Source organism: Salmo salar, chromosome 15, assembly GCF_965601325.2.
Source record: "Salmo salar chromosome 15, fSalSal1, whole genome shotgun sequence".
Taxonomy (NCBI): Eukaryota; Metazoa; Chordata; class Actinopteri; order Salmoniformes; family Salmonidae; genus Salmo; species Salmo salar.
In genome coordinates, this window is record NC_138305.1 from 23,631,385 (window position 1) to 23,657,987 (window position 26,603).

The following is a 26,603-nucleotide window of genomic DNA, read 5'->3' on the forward strand; positions in this document are numbered from 1 at the left end:
CCCCACAGACACTATAACCCCACAGACAGGCACATCTGTATTTGGGGAGTTTCTCCCATTCTTTTCTGCAGATCCTCTCAAGCTCTGTCAGGTTGGATGGGGAGCATCACTGCTAAGCCATTTTCGGGTCTCTCCAGAGATGTTCGATCAGGGTTCAAGTCCGGGCTCTGGCTGGGCCACTCAAGGACATTCAGAGACTTGTTCCGAAGCAACTCCTGCATTGTCTTGGCTGTGTTCAATGCTGCAGACATTTTTTGGTATCGTTCCCCGGATCTGTGCCTCGACACAATCCTGTCTCGGAGCTCTATGAACAATTCCTTCGACCTCATTGTTTGATTTTTGCTCTGACGTGCCCTGTCAACTGTGGGACCTTATATAGACAGGTGAGTTCCTTTCCAAATCATGTCCAATCAATTGAATTTGCCACAGGTGGACTCCAATCAAGTTGTAGAAACATCTCAAGGATGATCAATGGAAACAGGATGCACCTGAGCTCAATTTCAAGTCTCGTGGCAAAAGGTCTGAATACTTAAGTAAATAAGGTATTTCTTTTTTTAATACATTTTATCGCATTACATCACATAACATTACATAACATAACATAACATTACATTACATAAATTACATTACATAAAATAACATTATATAACATAACATTACATCACATAACGTCACATGGTATCACATGACTTAACATCACATAGTATCACATAACATTACATAACATAACATAACATTACATAACATTACATAACATAGTATAACATAACATTACATAACATCACATCACATCACATAACATTCCTGACATCGCGACATCACACAGCATCACATAACATCACATAACAACACATAGTATCACATCACATACCATCACATACCATCACATAACATCACATCACATAACATCACATAGTATCACATAACATCACATAGTATCACATAACATCACATCACATTACATCACATCACATAACATCACATAACATCACATAACATAACATAACATAACATTCCTGACATCACACAGCATCACATAACATCACATAACATTACATAACATAACATTACATAACATTACATAACATAACATCACATAGTATCACATAACATAACATTACATCACATAGTATCACATAACATCACATAACATAACATTAGATAACATTACATAGCATCACATAGTATCACATCACATAAGATAACATTACATAACATCACATAGTATCACATCACATAACATCACATTACATAACATCACATAGTATCACATAACATAACATAAGATAACATTACATAACATCACATAGTATCACATCACATAACATCACATTACATAACATCACATAGTATCACATAACATAACATCACATAACATCACATAACATCACATAACATAATATCACATAACATAACATAACATAATATCACATAACATCACATAACATAATATCACATAACATCACATAGTATCACATAACATAACATTACATAACATCACATAGTATCACATAACATAAGATAACATGACGTAACATCACATAACATCACATTACATAACATCACATAGTATCACATAACATAACATAACATCACATAACATGACATTACATAACATCACATAGTATCACTTAACATAACATCACATAACATCACATAGTATCACATAACATCACATAGTATCACATGTTTGTGATGTTATGTTAAAAAAATTAAGTTTATGAAACTTGTTGATGCGGTTACAAAAACAACGGTATCGTTTGATCCGTAGCAGATATGATTGTTCCATGACCGTATTTGAATAGCGGAGAAGTAGACGAAGATGTCATATTGCTCAAACTTTGTTGTCGTAAGTTGTCGCCAAGTGGTCAGAGTTCCCTGATTTGTGTTACATGTTGCATTATTGCATTTACAGTGAATGGAATGTTGGAAGTGACAATGGGGAGCTTTAGAATGTCTAGGAAATGCAAAATCAAAATGTATAACTTGAAAAGTATAAAAGATATCAACAAATTTTAAACATTTCAGCCTAAACAATATAGGAGTTGAGTGCTAAAGAATAATAATAATAATAAGTATGTTGAAGATGTAAGTGGGAGATTTTGCTTTGCAAGCCCCACAATAATCTGTGTTCTGCCCCTGAACAAGGCAGTGGGTTACACTGTTCCTAGGCCATCATTGAAAATAAGAATTTGTTCTTAACTGACTTGCCTAGTTAAATAAAGGTTAAATAAATAAATAATAATAATAATAATATGAGTATGTAAGAAAGCTAGAGTTGTGCTTTGTCTTCAACACGCACACCTAATAAATCACGAAATAGTGTTTTTATTGGCATGGGTTTTGCGTGATGGCAAGGCAGACCAACAAATTGATGGACTGTGACTTTAAGAGAATTTATTTCCATATTTTATTCGCCTTGTCTGGGCGGACCGATTTGTCACTGGTACTTGAGAGCGAGAGAGAAAAAAACACTTGTACAGAAACTGCAAACGTTCATCTGAGAGACTGTAATGCAAGAGGTTGAAGGATACAGAGCTCTATTCAATTCTGGAGAATCAGTAACGGCAAGTTGACAAGATACCACCAATCACAACGGAAGTAACTTACTTAACTGGCGGTGAGTCCTACATATGATTCAGTTGGTAGGGTTGTTTATAAAATTACATTTATAGATTTTGGTTGAAGTTGTCAGTGCGCCGCCGGGTCGCCCAGTTTGTAAACAAATACGGTGAACATGCCCGGTCATCGGGTTGTGTGTGGTGTGTGTGTGTGTGTGTGTGTGTGTGTGTGTGTGTGTGTGTGTGTGTGTGTGATTGTTTGTCAACCGCTTTCTGTTTACAGTAAAATAGCCTCCAGGCAGCGGAGACTACGATTTAATTCATGCATTTTTGAATCAATGAAAATGTGCCTATTTAGCGGATAATTAATTCATTGATTGAGTGTGAATAGAATGAAAGTGCGGCTCAGTTGTTCTGCTCCTTGCCTTGTTTCCACACACCACTGTTGTTTAGAAAAATCCGATTTTAGATTACATTTTGTGCTGTGGTTCACATTTTAGTAAGAATGTTTTGGTTTTATGTCTGCAATTGATAGGCCAAATAAAACCCGACAACAAGGGAGTTGAGCGTCCCAACTCGCGCGACTGATATCAAATTGAGATGGGAATGATTTCGCGGAACGGGACGAATTAATGACGTTTTCCTCATAATTAACCATTGCTGTGTGTGTGTGTGTGTGTGTGTGTGTGTGTGTGTACTTTCAAGAGTCTGCCCCAAGTCATTCACTGTCATTCATTGTTTTCACTACAATGTTCAAAGCTAAATCAATAGGTAATTTACACCACACTATGTTTATCGTACGTCAGTATCACGTTATAACATATTTTCAGTTTGCTTCGCACACGGAACCATAAACGGTTTGTTTACTTGGAGAGTGATGGCACATGGCAGCCTGCTTGGCACGCGAACCTCAACCAGCCTGGTCTCATAGACTAGACATGTTGGGCGGCAGGACGCGTCGCGGTTAAGAGCTTGGTTCGAGAATCTGTGGACGTGCCCTTGAGCAAGTCACTTAACCTAAATTGCTCCTGTAAGTCACTATGGATAAGAGCGTCAACTAAAATACGTAACATGGTAAACATAAATCCGGGACACTCAAATTAGTACGATAAATTGCGCTGAAAATACTGGACCCATAGCACATCACGAAACGAGTACAATGTACTAAGCTTTGAACACTTCATCAGATTTGCAAACGTGAAGTCCCTTACCAGAAGCTGCAAAGGACTGGAATGTCCACCAGGGGAAACGGCAGGGTCCCTCTATATAAAAACCGCTATAGGCCAGTCCTTTACCTTCAGAGGAGTACATGCATGGAACATTCTATCAGAAGAACACAAACTATTGGAATATTTTAGTACATTCAAAAGAAACGCCCCAAAACTTGTTACTACAGCTCCAACAGTACAGTCATGTATGAACTAATGATGTGTTCTTTTTATTATAATTGTTTGATTATGTATTTTATTTTATTTTTCCTGTTTTCATTTAAAGTCCATTTTAAGGACGGGAGCTAGAAACACTATAGTGCAATGCATCAGACGATTGTTTGTTCAATGTGTCAATGTGGTTGTACTTGTCCCTATCCAATAAGTAGTGTAGTTCGTTGGGATGGATGGTTAGGCATGTAACGCTACTGTCTAGCAAGCCAGAGTTTGCATTTTCTAATCTTATCACGGTCAACGTTAGCATTTTTTATATATATATATAATTAGCAACTTTGAAACTACTTACTACTTTTTTTAGCTACTTTGCAACTATTTAGCATGTTAGCTAATGTTAGCTTTAGCCACCTAGCTAACATTAGCCACAACAAATTGGAATTCGTAGCATATCGTTCGTTTCCAAATTCATAACATATTGTACGATTTGCCATTAGTAATATATCATACGAATTGTAATTCGTAACATATAATACTTAATGGATAATGGACATCCACAAATGAATACATATCATACGAAACGTAACATATCATACTAATTTCAGCTTCCCGGATATAAATTTACTATGTTACGTCTACCCCTGAGTCCAGGTTGCCTCAACAGATGAATGTAGGCTAATGGGGTTCCCCAGACTAGCACCACATGCCCCCAAATTCACCCTGATTTCGAGGATGACTTTGAATTATGAAGAAAAAACGTTTTTAAAAGCCATTTTGTTTAGATTGTAACCTACTTAATATCCAATAATTATACATGATTAGGAATTATTTAAAAAAATTCAAACCAATTTCATGGTAATTAGAAAATACACACATTTAGACAGGCTGTGCCAATGATGCCTAGTACCGCATTCTCCCATAGCCTGTCACAATAGCAGGTGCCTGGGAAAACAGCCCACCTTGCACCTTTACCTTCTGGCAATAAAGAGGTGGGAGAGGGAGGTGGGAGAGAGAGAGAGAGAGGAAGACAGACAGACAGACAGGGGGGGGGGGTGGAAGACAGACAGACAGAGGGGGGGAGGTGGAAGACAGACAGAAAGACAGACAGGGGGGGGGGAGGTGGAAGACAGACAGACAGAAAGACAGACAGACAGAGGGGGGGAGGTGGAAGACAGACAGACAGACAGACAGAGGGGGGGAGGTGGAAGACAGACAGACAGACAGACAGACAGACAGAGAGGGGGGGGAGGAGGTGGAAGACAGACAGACAGACAGAGAGGGGGGGGGGAGGTGGAAGACAGACAGACAGACAGTCAGACAGACAGAGAGGGGGGGGGGAGGTGGAAGACAGACAGACAGACAGACAGACAGACAGACAGACAGACAGACAGACAGACAGACAGACAGACAGACAGACAGAGGGGGGGAGGTGGAAGACAGACAGACAGACAGAGAGAGGGAGGTGAAAGACAGACAGACAGACAGACAGACAGAGAGGGGGGGGGAGGTGGAAGACAGACAGACAGAGGGGGGGAGGTGGAAGACAGACAGACAGACAGACACAGACAGACAGACAGACAGACAGACAGACAGACAGAGAGAGGGAGGTGACAGACAGACAGACAGACAGAGGGAGGTGGAAGACAGACAGACAGACAGAGGGGGGGAGGTGACAGACAGACAGACAGACAGACAGACAGACAGAGAGAGGGAGGTGGAAGACAGAGAGAGGGAGGTGGAAGTCAGACAGACAGACAGACAGACAGAGAGAGGGAGGTGAAAGACAGACAGACAGACAGACAGAGGGAGGTTGAAGACAGACAGACAGACAGACAGACACAGACAGACAGACAGAGAGAGGGAGGTGACAGACAGACAGACAGACAGAGGGAGGTGGAAGACAGACAGACAGACAGACAGACAGACAGACAGACAGGGAGGTGGAAGACAGACAGACAGACAGACAGACAGACAGACAGACAGACAGACAGACAGACAGAGGGAGGTGGAAGACAGACAGACAGACAGACAGACAGACAGACAGACACAGACAGACAGACAGACAGACAGACAGACAGACAGACAGACAGACAGACAGACAGACAGACAGACAGACAGACAGACAGACAGAGAGAGGGAGGTGACAGACAGACAGACAGACAGAGGGAGGTGGAAGACAGACAGACAGACAGAGGGGGGGAGGTGGAAGACAGACAGACAGAGGGGGGGAGGTGGAAGACAGACAGACAGACACAGACAGACAGACAGACAGACAGACAGACAGACAGAGAGAGGGAGGTGACAGACAGACAGACAGACAGAGGGAGGTGGAAGACAGACAGACAGACAGAGGGGGGGAGGTGACAGACAGACAGACAGACAGAGAGAGGGAGGTGGAAGACAGAGAGAGGGAGGTGGAAGTCAGACAGACAGACAGACAGACAGAGAGAGGGAGGTGAAAGACAGACAGACAGACAGACAGAGGGAGGTTGAAGACAGACAGACAGACAGACAGACACAGACAGACAGACAGAGAGAGGGAGGTGACAGACAGACAGACAGACAGACAGAGGGAGGTGGAAGACAGACAGACAGACAGACAGACAGACAGACAGGGAGGTGGAAGACAGACAGACAGACAGACAGACAGACAGACAGACAGACAGACAGACAGACAGACAGAGGGAGGTGGAAGACAGACAGACAGACACAGACAGACAGACAGACAGACAGACAGACAGACAGACAGACAGACAGACAGACAGAGAGAGGGAGGTGACAGACAGACAGACAGACAGAGGGAGGTGGAAGACAGACAGACAGACAGAGGGGGGGAGGTGACAGACAGACAGACAGACAGACAGAGAGAGGGAGGTGGAAGACAGAGAGAGGGAGGTGGAAGTCAGACAGACAGACAGACAGACAGACAGAGAGAGGGAGGTGAAAGACAGACAGACAGACAGAGGGAGGTTGAAGACAGACAGACAGACAGACAGACACAGACAGACAGACAGAGAGAGGGAGGTGACAGACAGACAGACAGAGAGAGGGAGGTGGAAGACAGACAGACAGACAGACAGACAGACAGACAGACAGAGAGAGGGAGGTGGAAGACAGACAGACAGACAGACAGACAGACAGACAGAGAGAGGGAGGTGAAAGACAGACAGACAGACAGACAGACAGACAGACAGACAGACAGACAGACAGACAGACAGAGGGAGGTGGAAGACAGACAGAGAGAGGGAGGTGGAAGACAGACACAGACAGACAGAGAGAGAGAGGGAGGTGGAAGACAGACACAGACAGACAGAGAGAGAGAGGGAGGTGGAAGACAGACACAGACAGACAGAGAGAGAGAGGGAGGTGGAAGACAGACACAGACAGACAGAGAGAGGGAGGTGGAAGACAGAGAGAGAGATGTGGAAGAGAGCCCGGTGCACAGATTGAACAGCAGAGGGAACTACTCTCCTCTGCAGTCTCAGCCCCTGTGACCGTGCAGTAGAAGTTGGCATGCCTGTCGCATGGGCAGCGTGTGTGTGTGTGTGTGAAACCCTGTGCCAGCCTTCTGCTCACTGTCAGCGTGGTTTACTTACTAGTTGTATCATGTTCATAGTATCTGAAGTTACACTTGCTGTAGCATACCATAGTAAAGTGCCTAGTAGTGCTTCATCGGGTATCATTTGCCTACGTACGCATTATGGTAACTCTGCGCCACCACCCTGCCAAAGAAAGATATCCAGGTGAAACACTGCACAGTGTGACCGCTCATCATCATAATGTATTTGGAAATGTCTTGTAAAATATATTCCGACATGCATTAAAAAAAAAAATATGTATATATATATATATTTAAATGTATGGCAAACAATAATAATTGGCCAAATCATATTGTAATTTTTTTTTTTAATTCATTACAATATGATTTGGGCAATTATTTTTGTTTGCCATACATTTCAATTTCAACATTTTTATTTTTATTTTTTTGTATTCATGTTGGAATATATTTTACAAGATGGGGGGAAAAAAAACAATTGTTTTATGAAGTTGAACATTATGTTGAACACAACTCTTTATGACAGAATCAAAAAAAAATTGGTGAAATATATATTTTAAATGTTATTCACTGACACAATTGAAATGATATCACTGTCTAAGTGTTGTCGTTGGTGACCAGAACATGATGTCCATGTATCCATATGTAAAGAGTCATTTTAAGAAGCCGGTTTAGGAACCACCTTGGTCACCCTGAAGACTAAATGTCATGGCCATGCATTTCTGGAATAGTGTCAGGTATTACATGCATTTGAGCAAAAATGTATCTACACTACATTTCATGGGAATTTCTATCGTATAGGGGGGTGGGGGTGGGGGGGAGAGGGAAAGAGCGAGGGCGTGTGCAGTGAAACTTGTTTTGTTTTTTTCTTTCCGCTCCATGAAGCTCGTGGCTTTCGTGTGGCGGACGCTTGGGAGTTTCAGCAGGAACTGTGGTTTCACCCTGGGAAGGTAGCGTTAGGTTGCGTTAAGTGGGCCAGATCTGTTGGCACTCCATTGTTGGCTGACACTTTTATCAGGAACAGCTCTGCTCAATTCACACAGGGTGTGTGTGTGTGTGTGTGTGTGTGTGTGTGTGTGTGTGTGTGTGTGTGTGTGTGTGTGTGTGTGTGTGTGTGTGTGTGTGTGTGTGTGTGTGTGTGTGTGTGTGTGTGTGTGTGTGATGAGCGGTGGCATATTGAGAGCAGCCTTTCCAGGCTTATGCTAGGTCCCCATACACTGGGAATACTTGCCTCCTGACGCTGATGTAACGGTAACTCACAAACTCCAGGAATCAGGCTCATTTTTAAACCGGCTTTGAGAAATAGTGTGTGTTTTGAAGTGATTGTGGTGTGGTATTACCACCTGTTATGAATGTCTAATGATGAATAATTCCGTCCACTTCCTGAAGTTCAGCCGCTCTTTTATAACTAATGCTTTGATTGCTAATGAGACTTAAAAAAAAAAAAATAATGTTAATCAAGAATTGCTGGTCGCCAAAGTTATGTTCCACGTGATTTACAGTAACGCCATCTAAAGTTCCCCCCCCCCCATGTCTCTCTCTAATGTTTTACTGAGGCTCCTGATTGATGAGGAGAAGGACCTTTTATCTCACTCGGCACACACACACACATCCTGTCCTAAAGTGTTCCTCTTTCCTGTAGGGCGACTACCGCTGAGGCTCCTAATGGATGATGAGGAAGAGGACATGTCTCTTCAGCATCCTGCCTCACAGTGCTGGGGCACCCACTTCAGGGACATCAAGTACCACACCAGGGACAGCAGAGGGTCCAGAGACACCAGGGACAGAGGGGACACCCAGGACATGTCTACACAGATGTCGACTGGACCCGTTGTCCCACGGTCAGAGGGACACAACATCATGGTTCCACAAGGGCACAACAACAACACTTTGCCCTGTGGGGTGCAGGACAATCACCAGGCCAGAATGCTGCTCCACGGTAAAACAAAAAAAAGCATGAAGAGGAAACCACTACCTCACACATGTATCATCAAACCTACACTGAGTGTATAAAAACATTAAGAACACCTGCTCTTTCCATGACATAGACTGACCAGGTGAATCCAGGTGAAGGATATGATCTCTTATTGATGTCACCTGTTAAAATTCAATCAGTGTAGATGAAGGGGAGGAGACAGGTTAAAGAAGGATTTTTCAGCCTTGAAACAATTGAGACATGGATTATGTATGTATGGGCAAGACAAAAGTTTTATGTGCCTTTGAACGGGGTATGGTAGTAGGTGCCAGGTGTACTAGTTTGTGTCAAGAACTGCAACGTTGCTGGGTTTTTAACACTCAACAGTTTTCCTGTGTGTATCAAGAATGGTCCACCATCCTAAAGGACATCCAGCCAACTTGACACAACTGTGGGAAGCAGTGGAGTCAACATGGGCCAGCATCCCTGTGGAACACTTTCGACACCTTGTAGAGTCCATTCCCTGACTAATTGAGGCTGTTCTGAGGACAAAAAGTGGTGGGGGAGGAGGGAGGTCCAACTCAAAGTTAGGAAGGTGTTCCTAATGTTTGGTATACTCAGTGTATTTCAAATGCATGAATCAAACAAGGTGTTTGCGGTGTATTTGACTCAGGTCTGACCAGAGGACAGTTATAGTGTTTGTTTAGTGTGGTTAGGTCTGACCAGAGGACAGTTGTAGTGTTGGTTTAGTGTGGTTAGGTCTGACCAGAGAACAGTTATAGTGTTGATTTAGTGTAGTTAGGTCTGACCAGAGAACAGTTATAGTGTTGGTTTAGTGTAGTGTAGTTAGGTCTGACTAGAGGACAGTTGTAGTGTTGGTTTAGTGTGGTTAGGTCTGACTAGAGGACAGTTATAGTGTTGGTTAAGTGTAGTTAGGTCTGACTAGAGGACAGTTATAGTGTTGGTTTAGTGTAGTGTAGTTAGGTCTGACTAGAGGACAGTTATAGTGTTGGTTTAGTGTGGTTAGATCTGACCAGAGGACAGTTGTAGTGTTGGTTTAGTGTAGTTAGGTCTGACCAGAGGACAGTTGTAGTGTTGGTTTAGTGGTTAGATCTGACCAGAGGACAGTTGTAGTGTTGGTTTAGTGTAGTTAGGTCTGACCAGAGGACAGTTGTAGTGTTGGTTTAGTGTGGTTAGGTCTGACCAGAGGACAGTTGTAGTGTTGGTTTAGTGTGGTTAGGTCTCACCAGAGGACAGTTGTAGTGTTGGTTTAGTGTGGTTAGGTCTGACCAGAGGACAGTTGTAGTGTTGGTTTAGTGTAGTTAGGTCTGACCAGAGGACAGTTGTAGTGTTGGTTTAGTGTGGTTAGGTCTGACCAGAGGACAGTTGTAGTGTTGGTTTAGTGTGGTTAGGTCTGACCAGAGGACAGTTGTAGTGTTGGTTTAGTGTAGTTAGATCTGACCAGAGGACCGTTGTAGTGTTGGTTTAGTGTGGTTAGATCTGACCAGAGGACCGTTGTAGTGTTGGTTTAGTGTGGTTAGATCTGACCAGAGGACAGTTGTAGTGTTGGTTTAGTGTAGTTAGGTCTGACCAGAGGACAGTTGTAGTGTTGGTTTAGTGTATTGTGACTCGGGGGTTTTCCACTAGACCAAGGCATCAGGACAGTTTTCAACGTAACATCCAGCTGTTCAACACTGTCACAGTAGAGGTTGTCGTCCCATGGCTTTTTACATGTTTCATACACATTCTTACAGTATATCATTCAGGAGAAAAAACAGACGGAGGCTGGAAAATACACACACACACACACACACACACACACACACACACACACACGCACATTTGAATAGAAGGTTGTGTGCTGTGATGTCATGTTGTCAGGGTGACATCACTCTAACAGCGTAAAACCGTTGAGTAACACGGTCGTGACTTCCGCCAGTTTATCAGACCAATGAGAGGTGACTATTTGTTCTCAACGTCTGGGTCAAAGTTCAGACACGTAAACACAGCCTACTGTTCTAACCAGCAGGCTGCAATTATTATCACCCCTGACTTGTCGTTAGATGCTTTATTTTTTTGTCTTTTTGTCTTTTTTTTTGTGTGTGACCTTTACCCCTTCTCACCGACATCCAGTGTAGTGCTTTGACAACTATCTCCTGCCTTATCCATCTCTTTATGTTCCTGTCCATCCCTATCTGTGCACTAAGGAACATACAGATCTATTTTTATTACACAAAGATAATTGTTTCCTTAATGACTTTGCCGTTGATGATGGCAGGTAGAGCGTGCCGTAGTCGGTGACTAAACCAACCTCGGCTGGGGGCGTCATTAAGCTTGTTGTTGGTTTAACTTTTTAATATGTTTGAGTTGCTACCGACACGCTCGTATCGAGGGAGTTTCTAATGTTTTACGACTCCTATAATTTGACTGTAAGAAACTAGAACCAGTTTAGTGTTACTGGCAGCGGTACAGCGACGCAGCGGCAGCATGCTACAGTAAACACCGTGAGTCACCTAGCCCGCCAGCCGGTCTTTGGTGACAGACAAAAGAAGCATTGTGTTTTCTGTTTCTGGCACATAAACACAACCGCCAGTAAATCTAGAAAGTTTAGCTGCTTGTCATGAGACCAGAGTCAAGGGCCAGTTCTAAATCAAGGCCCATACTAATTTATCCACTTCAAAAAGTCAAAGTGGGAGAGATCTGTTGTCTCCTTAAACCCTTCTCCCAAAATCATTAATATACCCAATTGCAAAACGCTTTGGTTTATTATCCTTGGGTCAACCGAATATCTCACTAACCAAAGGTGAATCAGAGGCTAAATCCAGCCCATGCCATTATAAAACAACTGAACAATATACATTTTTCTTCCCACAGGCAATGCTGGATTCTGTTTGCACTTCCCAGCTCAGTTTGAGCCTATGGACGATCAGGGAGCGAGGCAGAACGATGAGGGGGAGGGTAGGAGAGAGGACGATGAGGAGGAGAGGAGGAGAATGGAGGAGAGACTAGATGAAGAGCGGGTGGAGGATAGCATGGCGGATAGCACGGAGGTCAGGATCGGACGTAAGCTCCGGGAGATCGGAGACCAGTTCCACCAGGACCATGTTCAACTGGTAAGGGTCAAAGGTTAACTGTGTGTGTGTGTGTGTGTGTGTGTGTGTGTGTGTGTGTGTGTGTGTGTGTGTGTGTGTGTGTGTGTGTGTGTGTGTGTGTGTGTGTGTGTGTGTGTGTGTGTGTGTGTGTGTGTGTGTGTGTGTGTGTGTGTGTGTGTGTGTGTGTGTGTGTGTGTCTGCGTCTGCGTGTTTGGTTGGGTATGGTGCTGGGGCCACCCACTGCCAGACTGCTCTGGCTTGTGGATTTTTCTAGGCCGTCATTGTAAATAAGAATTTGTTCTTAACTTATTTGCCTAATTTAAATAAAGGTTAAATAAAATAAAACAATTCACAGTGAAAAGAAAAGTCCCAACATTTTACCAACTGGGGTGGCCACAAATATGCCTGCTAAAAATAGAGCTTTGTCACTGATTCAACCACATTCTGGGCTAGAACCATTCAGTGGAACCATTCCCCCCCCCCACAACCCAACACCACAAATTACCAAGCAGATATGCTAGAGGATGGAGCCTGCTCACAGAATTCATAAAGTATTATTATTTACATTGAAAAAGGCGATTTTATTTACACTTCTGAAGTACAATGAACATTAGGAACGGCTACTCTTTCCAAGACGTAGACTGACCAGGTAAAAGCTACGATCCCTTATTGATGACACCTGTTCAATCAGTATAAATGAACGGGGAGTAGACAGGTTAAACATCCTTAAGAGTCTATTGAAGCACCGGTGCGTCAATCTAAGTAAAATAATTTTACAACCCCCCCCCCCCCCCCCCCGCCATCAATTTAAGATAGACATATATCTGCTTTTTTGCAGTGGCTGCATCTCAATCCACTACATTGGCTGCATCTCAATCCACTACATTGGCTGCATCTCAATCCACTACATTGGCTGCATCTCAATCCACTTTTTGGCTGCATCTCAATCCACTTTTTGGCTGCATCTCAATCCACTACATTGGCTGCATCTCAATCCACTACATTGGCTGCATCTCAATACATTGGCTGCATCTCAATCCACTACATTGGCTGCATCTTTGTCAGACCATGAGACATCCTGAAAATCAGTCTTCTTACGAAAACGTGTGTGTGTCATCCAAACTATTATGGGAAGGGGAATCTCTCACAAACAACGATGGTGTTCTCTGTTTTGCTCTACGACCCCCCCCCCCCCCCCCCCCCCCCCCCCACAAATGTCACGGGACTCCTCTGAAGGTAACCGGGACTCCGCTGAAGGTAACCGGGACCGGTTTAAAAAGTTAATGGAAGTATAGAGGTAGTTTTGCACCTACCCCAAAAAAGGGGTGTCCCCCCCCCCAAAAAAAATAATATCTCCTAGATTTAGGACAGACACTTCAAAACCTTATTCCTTATGATTAATTTTTTGACTGTCTTTTGCTATTTATGAATGTGTTATTCAGTGTGTTTCTATGGGCTGGTGGCCCATAGAATATTTTATCAAATACATATATTTTTATACCTAAAAGGGTCGTGAAATTCAAAATCAAATAGCTAAATTATCCATTGTATGACCATCTCAAAACAACCCAGCCCCCCCCCCCCCCCCCCCCCAACACCGCCGTAGATTGTTAACAATTTCAACAACTAGGGATGGGCGTCTTCCCCTATCAAGACGATTCAATACGTATCTAGATACATGGGATACGATACAGGAACTATATGTTTTAGTTTGAAACGATTAGGTTCGATTTGATTAGACGATGAATCGATTCAGTTTGATGCGATATGATTTGATGCATAAACACATTAATGTTCCATTCTACATTAACATCTCTCTGAGCTGGGCCATCGCTGAGCTGGGCCATCGCTGAGCTGACTGTTGTGTAAAGAAATAAATAATAATAATAATAAACACTTGTTCTCAGTTGAAGCTGACGTTTATCTCAAAAATACAACGGAAATAGAACTACCATATCACCTAGTCATTTACCATTAAAAAAAAAAAACACATAGAAAACATATAAACAAAATACACTGTCCAATCGATGATATGAATCATGGAGGCTATACTAGACAATCATTGATGAACACAACACTGACGTGTGTTTGTGTGTTTGTTGAAGGATGTATGTCTATGGTGTATGTACTAGGTAGGCACCTGATCTGAGCCCATAAGGGAGACTAGAATTCAACCACTGAAGTAGTGGACGCACCAGTTGTCACAAAATATGAGACGTTTTCAGAAGGTAGAACGAATGTAATACAAGCAAAACATTTTGAGTAAATCTGATTTTGAACCGATGCATGCCACATGCTACACCGAACCCAAAAAATATAAACGCAACATGTGAAGTGAGTTGAAATAAAATATTCCTGTCAGGTGTGGCATATCAAGAAGGTGATTAAACGGCATGATCATTACACAAGTGAACCTTGTGCTGGGGACAATATAAGGCCAACCCTATAATGTACAGTTTTGTCACACAACACAATGCCACAGATATCTAAAGTTTTGAGGGAGTGTGCAATTGGCATTCTGACTGCAGGAATGTCCACCAGACCTTTTGCCAGAAAAATGAATGGTCATTTTTCTACCATAAGCCACCTCCAACATCGTTTTAGAGAATTTGGCAGCACGTCCAACCGGCTTCACAACCTCAGATCACGTGTAACCACGCCAGAACAGGGCCTCCACATCCTGCTTCTTCCCCTGCGGGATCGTCTGAGACCAGCCATCCGGACAGCTGATGAAACTGTGGGTTTGCACAACCGAAGAATTTCTGTACAAACTGTCAGAAACCGTCTCAGGGAAGCTCCTCTGCGTGCTCGTCGTCCTCACCAGGGTCTTGGCCACTGGAACGCTGGCAGAAGTGTGCTCTTCATTAATGAATCCCAGTTTCAACTGTACCGGGCAGAAAGTCTGTCGTGTGGGCGAGCGGTTTGCTGATGTCAAAGTTGTGGGGTTATGGTATGGGCAGGCATAAGCTCATTTATTTCAATTGACTGACTTCCTTATATGAACTGTAACTCAGTATATTCTTTGAAATTGTTGCATGTTGCGTTTTTATATTGTTGTTCAGTGTACATTTGGATCGGTTTGGGGTTCATGGACCGATGCGGTCATATCTTCAACATTTGAATTGTGTTTTTTGTCGGACAGGGAGAAGCTTTTGTCATGTAGCCTGAATTAGCCTAGCTAGTTAGCTATCTTATCTAGCTTTCTTCTCTCTGCAGTCAAGACAGGTACTTTTTTAAATTTAGATAGGATGATAAATAACTGGTAAGTCTCTACTTGGGTGAGTTAACATGCAGTGGTTGTTTTCTCTCTCTCTCCCAGTCTGTGCCCGTCTCCAGCACTCCCACTCCCACACATTTACACAGTCGGCCGCTCCCCACTCGCTCTATGCCTCTCTCTCTCTCTCTCTCTCTCTCTCTCTCTCTCTCTCTCTCTCTGTGTCTCTCTGTCTCTCTCTCTGTCTCTCTGTCTCTCTCTCTCTGTCTCTGTCTGTAGCTCCGGGTAATAAAATAGCAAAACAATTGGCTTTTCTGCTGCGTCCTCACTCATGAAGTGTTTGATGTGAATTTTCGATTTCATTTGCATTGATGTCGGAGTGACTCGAGGGACAATATATATTATATTGGTCCTTTTTCAATGGATTAAATACTGATACAAATACATCGGTAAAAGACTAATATCGGCTGATTTTTAATATCGGTCAACTGATAAATCCGTCGGGCTTTAGTTACAGGCTGTTGTGAAATAGTAGAACCTGCTGTAACTGACTAGTACTTTTTTTCTCTAAGTGACCAAAACATGGTGACGTTCTAATTTTTAGCTGATATGGGAATGAATACACAACTAGCATATCCAACTGGGATAATGTTTTAGGTTACACCGGCAAGTGTGTACCGGACGTGATTGGGAGTCCCGTAGGGCGGCTTACAATTTGCCCAGAGTCATCTGGGTTTCGCCGGTGTAGGCCGTCATTGTAAATAAGGATTTGTTCTTAACTGACTTGCCTTGTTAAATAAATAAAATGGAGATGTGGTAAACTAACAAGGCTAGCTAACTTGCTATGTTTTTAGCCAGGCTGCCAGCTAGCTACTACTAGCAAGGGAAGGTGACTCTTCCTTGTTTTCACAAAATTAAAATACAAAAAATAAAAAACTTTGCTCGCGCCACCTTGTGAATGGGGACCGGCGAGGATATCATGTTACCACAAGATGTCCGCTATTGTAAGGTTTACTACAAGCTTCACTCCGTTGATCTATATGCACATTTTTATTTAACTTAACCTCTCTGCTAACACACTACACTGTCTCTGCTAACACACTACACTGTCTCTGCTAACACACTACACTGTCTCTGCTAACACACTACACTGTCTCTGCTAACACACTACACTGTCTCTGCTAACACACTATACTGTCTCTGCTAACACACTACACTCATTACAGCGTAGTCACCTCTATGGGGGGGGAGCGAGGGAATCATTTGCATAGTTTCATAGAAGCAAATTTACACAATGGGGCGGTGGGTAGGTACTAGTGTCCACTTGAAAAATAACTCAGTTCAATTCTTTTTAAAACATTCCTCTGTTAATGAGTAAAACCCTGGGAGGGGGACCCCTTATCTGTGGTGTAAGTATTAGGCTGTGCATGGGTCTGTTTGCTAAGGTGAGGTGTGGCTGACTGAGTATCAGTCGTGGCTGGTAGTTTGGGAGAGCGAGAGTTCGACTAGACAAAGAGTTACGGAGGATGTGTAGTGTTCAGTGTGTGAGAGCTACTCTGAGTCTGGGTAGATCTGTGCCGGCTGTTTTATAAGCGGAACTAAAAATAGAGCTGTGACTCACTAGCTACAGATACTGCCAGTAACGTGACGATTACCCTCACTTACTACCCCCACTGACTGGATTTGTGTCTGTGTGTCTGTGTGTGTGTGTGTGTGTGTGTGTGTGTGACAGAGAGAGATAAGAGGGTCTTTTATCTAGAAGAGACAGCAGAGACAGTTGTTTTTATTTGGAATGATCTGATAATATTGTCAACACAAAGCCTGTCGTAGTAGTGTTGAAACACAGAGGATCTGCTGCTCAGGACACATGACATCCACAATGTTTCTGTGTCAGATTTCTCACTGTGGCCTCTGTCACACACTTCCACATGACATGAGGCTGTGTGAGCTAATGTTTAGCTCAATTAGCTGTCAAGTCTGTCTCTGTCTGTCGTGCATATCATATCTAACTTGGCAGGTAGCCTAGTGGTTAGAGCGTTGGGCTAGTAACCAAAAAGTTGCTGGGTTGAATCCCCGAGCTGACGAGATGAAAAAAAATCTGTCGTTCTTCCCCTGAACAAGGCAGTTAACCCACTTTTCCCCGGTAGGACTGTCATTGTAAATAACAATTTGCCTAGTTAAATAAAGGTATTAAAACAAAAAAAAACTCATTTTTGATGAGGTGACCAGGGGAGGTACAGAGGTAGGGCCAGGGAGTTTGAGGTTTAGGTGTTACCCATCTGTTTTTAGGAGAGCCGTAACCAAGTCCTTATTGTATTTGGTTACCAAGTGTGACCGATTTTTAATGAAGCACTTCACTATTGTTCCTGTCAAGAAAGCACTGTCCAAAACCCCCATTATACAACAAATACAGTACCTTCAGAAAGTATTGGACTTTTATTTTATTTTACTCTTGACTTTTTCCACATTTTTGTTTGTGTTACAGCCTGAATTTAAAATGGATTACAAATCAATTCAAAATTGAAAACTGAATTTCTTGAGTCAATAAGTATTCAACGCCTTTGTTATGTCAAACCTAAATAAGTTCAGGAGTAAAAATGTGCTTAATAAGTTGCATGGACTCACTCTGTGCAATAATAGTGTTTAACATTATTTTTTTTAATGACTGCCTCATCTCTGTACCCCAACACATACAATTTATCTGTAAGGTCCCTCAGTCGAGCAGTGAATTTGAAACATAGGTTCAACCACAAAGACCAGGGAGGTTTTCCAATGCCTCGCAAAGAAGGGCACCTATTGGCAGATGGGTAAAGATACAAAAAAAAAAGCAGACATTGAATATCCCTTGGAGCATGGTAAAGTTATTCATTACACTTTGGATGGTGTATCAATACACCCAGTCACTACAAAGATACAGGTGTCCTTCCTAACTCAGTTGCCAGAGAGGAAGGAAACCGCTCAGGGATTTCAGCATGATGCCAATGGTTACTTTAAAACAGTTCCAGAGTTGAATGGCTGTGATAGGAGAAAACTGAGGATGGATCAACAACATTGTAGTTACTCCACACTAACCTAAATGACAGAGTGAAAAGAAGGAAACTTGTACAAAATAAAAAATATATTTCAAAACATACATCCTGTTTGCAACAAGGCACTAAAGTAAAACTGCAAAAAAATGTGGCAAAGAAATTAACTTCATGTCCTGAATACAAAGTGTCATGTTTGGGGCAAATCCAACACAAAACTGAGAACCACTCTCCATATTTTCAAGCATGGTGGTGGCTGCATCATGTTATGGGTATTTCATTCATTTTCTTAAATAAAAAGAAACAGAATGGAGCTAAGCACAGGTAAAATCCTAGAGGAAAACCTGGTTCATTCTGTTTTCCAACAGACACTGGGAGGCAAATTCACCTTTCAGCAGGACAATAACCTAGAACACAAGGCCAAATCTACACTGCAGTTGCTTACCAAGACGACATTGAATGTTCCTGAGTGGCCAAGTTACAGTTTTGACTTGAATTGGCATGAAAATCTATGGCAAGACTTGAAAATGGCTGTCTAGCAATGATCAACAACCAACTTAAAATAGCTTGAAGAATTTTTTTTGTAAGTGTGCAAATATTGTACGATCCAGATGTGCAAAGCTCTTAGAAACTTACCCAGAAAGACTCACAGCTGTAATCGATGCCACAGATGATTCTAACATGTATTGACAGGGGTGTGAATACTTATGTAAATTAGATAATTCTGTATTTCATTTTCTGAAAATGTTCCCAAAAATTCTTAAAACATGTTTTCACTTCGTCATTATGGGGTGTTTTTGGTAGATGGGTATGAATACTTTCTGTATCTGAGGGACAAATGCCTGCTCTGAAATCCATCCCTTTTCTTGCATTCTGGGAAAAATGTACACCCTTTGTTACATAACATTTTTAAATGGCATCAAAAATTTGGTTATTGTAATCAGTGGTCTAAATAATAAAGCCTTCTCCACTGGCCTAGTGGAAGTAAAATAGGCACTGCAACATAACATTAAGACGCTCAATTAGGGTTGTGTTTAGTTGCGCTGGTTCAACTCATTTCAGTCTGCCTACTACTCTGTGGAGAGATACGGTCTGCTTACTACTCTGGGGACAGACAGACACACAGACAGACACACAGACAGACACACAGACAGACACACACAGACAGACAGAAACACAGACAGACAGACAGGCACTGCCTACTACTCTGTGGACAGACAGACAGACAGACAGACAGACAGACAGACAGACACTGCCTACTACTCTGTAGACAGACAGACACACACAGACAGACAGACAGGCACTGCCTACTACTCTGTAGACAGACAGACACACACACAGACAGAGTGTGACTGACTGATGCTTATGCAACCTGCTGAAATACCCAGCTTGGCTTTTCAGTTAGAAAGCCAACAGGAGATGCGCTTGAACAGAGATGAGAGGGAAAGAAGTGGAGGAAGAGAGGCTTTAGTGGCAGGATAGATGCAGCTCCTGGAGGGGGAGGGAGGAGGGGGATGGGGAACAGTAACCTGTTCACTCCGTGCAGGCTCTAAGACAGTTCTTAGTGACGGAGCCCAGTTATGTTGCACTCCAAGCGTAACTGAGACAGAACTGCTGTTGTGGAAATATCCGACGTGCTCCGGTGTTGTGTCTGGTCTAGACGGCTGGTTTACCACCGGTTATAGTGTTTCACCTCAGCCGTGATGTCATATTCAACTCAGGAAGCACCACAGACGGTGTCATTTGTGGTTTTCAATAACTTGTTGCTGATGGTAACGTCTGTGATGATGGTTATGGTGGTGGACGGGTTTATGTAAGGCACTTTGTGAAAACTGTTGCTGTAAAAAATATATAAAATAAAAAAAAGCTATAGAACTAATTCTGATTGATTGATTGATATTAATCTCCCTCCTGCTCTCTTGTCTTCCTCACAGTTCCTGCAGCATCAGAGGGATGTCCTGCCAGTCTGGATGCGTCTCACAATGGCCCTCTATGGCTTCCTGTTTAACAGAGGGCCCCCCGCCATACCCCGTCCGAGAGGACAGGAGAGATGAGGGAGTACCTCGCAAAACCCCTCCACCCATCTCAGAGGGCCTCCCCCGACCAAAACGAGCGACCAGACTTTTAGATGGCACTGTATGATGGAACACGGGTTTGGATTCCTTTTTTAAATTTTTTTTTAATCAAAGATGAAGAACTGGTCACTGCTGGATGGAGACTAGAAGCATCTCTCCGTCTCTCTCTCTCTCTCTCTCTCTCTCTCTCTCTCTCTCTCTCTCTCTCTCTCTCTCTCTCTCTCTCTCTCATGCTGTTAGAACACAGAGATATTTTCTAAAATAATTGTGAAATATACCTTTTTTTTTTTTTTATATATATATATATGAGAGGTCCCTTCAAGAGAAGACTTTATGGTCTTCTGTGTGAACTTCTACTCCTACCACGAACTTGACAAACTTCCAATGTATTTTCTGAACTAGCAAAACTCCATGTAACTCGATGTTTCACACTGGTCTATATTTTAAAAATGGTTGTGATTTTTAATGACTCTGTGGTGGGGTTGTCGAGTGGTGAGCGCTGTCTGCATTCGTGACATGTTGATCTCTGGTGTAGATTGAGCTCCGTTGTCTTATCCTATGTCTTTCAATGGTGTCATCCACCAGCAATTCAGTCTGAATGAGAGGAAGATTCAGTCTGAATGATGGGTCTGTTTTTTTGTTTTTTTTTAATCAACAGGATGAATGCATGTATAATTTAATTTGTGTTCTTAAAGATCCTTAGATATATGTGTATATGTATGTATGTATGTATGTATGTATGTATGTATGTATGTATGTATGTATGTATGTATGTATGTATGTATGTATGTATATATGTGTATGTGTCTCAAAGTTGAGGACAACTTTTTGATAAACTCTGACAGAGAAAAGATTGGATTTTTCAGGATTTCTTTATCTGGCAGGATAGACAATCACAAACAACAGACCCTGTGACGATAGAAAGGGTAACAAGAGACTACCACATGGGTCTGCTGGGGGGGGTGGGGGTGAGGCAAAGACAAATGTTGTACAATCAACGATTGGAGCAATACTGTATAGATGAACCAGTTTGGAAGGCACTAAAGAAACCTTAGGAATCTAATTGCAGTTACAATCCAATTTGCATGCATGGGACAACGTACTGTATATCTAATAACTCAATCAATCAATGATGTTCAATGACGGCCATCTTTTGATTTGATGACGTCACTCAGTTCGATTGAACTAGCCGTGACCTCTTACTCTATATAACTCTTTATCTTCGCCTGAATCTGTTTTGGCATCAACACAGGTACAATTGAAATGGTTTCATGAAATAGACAATGAAAATGTATTCCTGTGTTGGTATGGCTAAATATGTTCAACAGGAATGAATGTACACAACGCTGTCGACCAGCTGTCTAGGTACTGAAGGGTTGAGTCCTATGAAACTGTCCCATTTTTTTTTTGTGTGTGTTTTTGCAGAAAGGTTTTGTACAAAGTCATTTTTTAAATTGTATTTATCAATGCACACTGACACCGTGCTACCATTGGTTTTTACTGAGGGGTGGGGCTCAGTTCTAGTGAGTTCTCACCTCCACCATGTCTACTCCTAAAGACTAGTTCTGAGGATTTCAGAAAGTCCCATAGAATCCAATTTGTGTCAGCATTTTGATTTAGTGCAGCATTTCAATATGAAACCAACGACCACTGAGTGAACTGGTTCTTATTTGAGTAAATTTTTTAAAAGTGGTTTTAAAAATGATAATATCAACAGAAGACAGGATTTCGAATCTAATGTAAAAAAAAATAAAAAAAATAAAAAGACTAAATTATAATATGAATGTAATTAATGACGACATTGATGGGTTAAACCTTTTTTTTTCAGGGAGTAGTTGCCGAGTCATTCAAGGCCTTCCTTAATGAGTGTTTCTATTCTACTTTAACATCATGCGCATATGCAAATTCCTAATGAGAATAACAAGGTTTGCATGTGTTGTACTGTTGATTTTATAGAACATCCTCTTCCCACATGACGTCACCTGATCAACAGACTATTGTTTCTGTTCCTATAAGTCCCAAATGGCACCTTGTTCCCTACGTATATAGTGCTCTACTTTTTAACCAGAGCCCATAGAGAATAGTGTGTAATTTGGGATGCATCCATGTTCTTTGATGGTTATCTGTGATGTCATTGACAGAAGGTTATAATGTCAGATTTCACCACAGACGCTGTTCTGTTTTGACATTCCACAATACATTTGAATATTTAAAACATCTCGAAACAAGGAAGATGACAAGACCAGGGAAAGAGAAAGTTGTACCCTTTGGCTCAGAAAGAGAGACCGGTCTCTTTGAAAGCACGTAATGCCAAAAAGTTTTCTGCAAACCACCGAACACTGAGCCAGTCGAAGTAGTCTCTATATCAGCCATCTCTCTCTCTCTCTCTCTCTCTCTCTCTCTCTCTCTCTCTCTCTCTCTCTCGCTCTCTCTGCCATCTCTCTCGCTCTCTCTCTCTCTGCCATCTCTCTCGCTCTCTCTCTCTCTCTCTCTCTCTGCCATTACAACTCCTCCCTCGTTCAATCATCAACTACTCCCTGGCCTTTTCCACAATAGTTTTCTTTTGACACTTTTTTTACGTTCCTTTTCAAAAGTAATTTATTTTAATTTATTTTAGTCTATTTTCGCTCAGTGCTACTGTATAGCTATGCGGATGTGTACAGTTTCTTCTCCTCCTAGTAGATGGAACAGTTGAGCCAGGACAGTCAGTAACAGTACTGTGTGTGTTAGAATCCCAAATGGCACCCTATTCCCTATATAGTGCATAGGGTTCTGATCAAAAGTAATACACTATGTAGGGAATAGGGTGCCATTTGTGTGTTAGCTGGGCCTGTGGGTCGAGAGGACAGACGGACTAATAGCCATGTGTCTCCTCTCACTAAGCTGTGTGTGTGTGTAACACCAAATGAACAGACAATCAAATGTGCTAAATGTGCCTTCCGTGAATTAGACCAGCCATCATCCATCACAAAAGTCTGGTCGTGGTTATCTACAGATGGTGTTCACAGCTCTCCTAGTTCAGTCTGGTTGTCTATAGATGGTGTTCACAGCTCTCCTAGTTCAGTCTGGTTGTCTATAGATGGTGTTCACAGCTCTCCTAGTTCAGTCTGGTTGTCTATAGATGGTGTTCACAGCTCTCCTAGTTCAGTCTGGTTGTCTATAGATGGTGTTCACAGCTCTCCTAGTTCAGTCTGGTTATCTATAGATGGTGTTCACAGATCTCCTAGTTCAGTCTGGTTGTCTATAGATGGTGTTCACAGCTCTCCTAGTTCAGTCTGGTTGTCTATAGATGGTGTTCACAGCTCTCCTAGTTCAGTCTGGTTGTCTATAGATGGTGTTCACAGCTCTCCTAGTTCAGTCTGGTTGTCTATAGATGGTGTTCACAGCTCTCCTAGTTCAGTCTGGTTATCTATAGATGGTGTTCACAGATCTCCTAGTTCAGTCTGGTTGTCTATAGATGGTGTTCACAGCTCTCCTAGTTCAGTCTGGTTATCTATACCACACTAGTTGCTTGGTTGACCATGTGAGCTTCAAATGGAACCCTATTCCCTATGTATGTGTACTACATTTGACCAGGACTTATCGAGAACAGGGTTCCATTTGACCTGGAAGCTATAGAGAACAGGGTTCCATTTGACCTGGAACCTATAGAGAACAGGGTTCCATTTGGGACACAGCCATATCCACCCTCTAGGTCACATGCCTTATCAATGACCTTTAACCCAGACCCCTCTCAACCCTGACCCCTTTCAACACACACAGTCCCGGCCCATCACCTCAAAACTCAAATATCCAAACGACTGTTGGCAATCAACGTGCACTAGAAGTAATGTTGTTTTATGTTTTTTTTTATATGCGTCTCTTTTTATACTCCTCTACTGAACCTTAACCTCTCCAGATTCATGTGTCTTTAAAGATCTGTTATATATTCTGGATTGGCCTAGCTCGATCTATTTATATTCTGCATTGGCCTAGCTCAACAGGACTATCCATATGTCTTTAAGATCTGTTATATATTCTGGATTGGCCTAGCTCGACAGGACTATGTTTCTGTGCTGTGTTTGAAACATATTCACTACTTTTGACCAGGGCCCATTGGGCTCAAAAGTAGTTTACAATAAGGAATAGGGTGCGATTTAGGGATCCTAGTAGGGATATAGGCTGAGGGTACAAGGAGGAGTGAGGCACGACGGTGCCAGTATTATTTGCATGGAGGAGGGGTTGTGTGGTCATCCTATAGGTTGGTGTTGACGACAAACCCATAGGAACCAACCGTTGGTGTTGACGACAAACCCATAGGAACCAACCGTTGCCTCAATCCCCTTCCAGGTTAAAATGTATATGCTATGTTCAACCTTCAGTGTCTTGAATATCAAGTCCAATTTTTTTCATTTATTTTTTATTTTTAAATTTCCTAAGAAAGTGTGAATCTTAACAATTAAGTGCTGTGATTATTTGTGTTTTATATAAACAAAAGTTTGTTGCAGCTGATTCTTAACTTTTTAAAACTTTCTAAGCAAAAAAAAAAAAAAAGTTTTCATACTTTCTTTTGTAAAAAACAAATGTAAGAATGAAATCTGAAAACATAATTTCTTGCTTTTTAAATGTTGTGACATGATTCTTGTTTTTTACCAATTAAGTCCGCTGTGTCGTTCTCAGTTCAAGGGCTGTTTTGATATTTGATCATTCTGTATATGGAGTAAAAATGCATGTCCCAGCATTCCTGAAATCTGGATCTTAAGGGGTTTGAATGTAAATTCATTGAGTGGAAAAACCACAGTGTCTCTTTTTGAAATACTATATGAACTGAAACAGCGAAGCCTTCCGTCTAACTTCTGCTCTGTTGAATTGGGACTCTTTATTTACCATTGTCTTCTAATCACACATCATTAGAGCTCTCAGAACCATCTTCAAATCACATATCACTCTAGAACACATCATTAGAGCTCTCAGAACCATCTTCAAATCACATATCACTCTAGAACACATCATTAGAGCTCTCAGAACTGTCTCAAGGATTCCACGTCGGTGTGTTCTACGATGTCTGGCCCCGTCTGTCTATATGTAGCAGAACTATGCGTTCGTAATGGCACCCTATTCCCTATATAGTTGCACTACTTTTGACCAGAGCTTTATGGTCCTTGGTTAAAAGTAGGGCACTATATAAAGGGAATAGGGTGCCATTTTAGATGCAACCTGTGTTATCTCTGAGATGCTCCTGAAAGCCCTGCACGATTTTTAAACCATGTGGAACACGGCGGGAAAGAGGGAGGGAAGAAGGGTGGAAAATATTTGTTTTTCTAGTGCAATATGCTGTACATAAAGAGCTTGGCTCTACAAAGTCTACAAATCTTTCCTCACTAAACATTTTCTCACTGAAATTTCCTTTTTGTTGTATAATGGGTACACTGTCTTTTTTTTTCCTTCATTTTTTTTAATTAAAATGTTATGAACGTTTCAAATGGCTTGTGTTTTGGCTTTGTTTCTGTCCCCTCTTACTACAAGTGTTACGTAAGGCTTTGTTCACGTAGTCAGACACACGATAATGAGAATGTCCTTCTATGAACACATCACACACTGAACACATCACAGATGTGTCCCTATGGACTCTGGTCAAAAGTAGTGCACTATATAGGGAAGAGGGGGACATTTGGGATGTGTATAGTGTGTTATGTTTCCATTTGGGACGCACTATACACATCATCTTCTTCACCCACACAGAGATGGTAAGATACTATTGATGATATTATTAATTATTATGAAATAGGATTATGAATGTCAT

At 42.0% G+C, this 26,603-nt stretch overlaps 1 protein-coding gene across 1 annotated transcript; it reads left to right on the forward strand.

The window, feature by feature from the left end:
* The first annotated feature begins 2,470 nt into the window (after positions 1–2,470).
* On the forward strand, positions 2,471–26,283 carry LOC106571026 (uncharacterized). The gene is made up of 4 exons (XM_014143654.3): positions 2,471–2,620; positions 9,142–9,438; positions 12,289–12,527; positions 20,681–26,283. Exons 2-4 carry the CDS (start codon positions 9,165–9,167, stop codon positions 20,798–20,800), a joined length of 633 nt encoding a protein of 210 aa, XP_013999129.1. The 5' UTR covers positions 2,471–2,620; positions 9,142–9,164; the 3' UTR covers positions 20,801–26,283.
* The last annotated feature ends 320 nt before the right edge of the window (positions 26,284–26,603 follow it).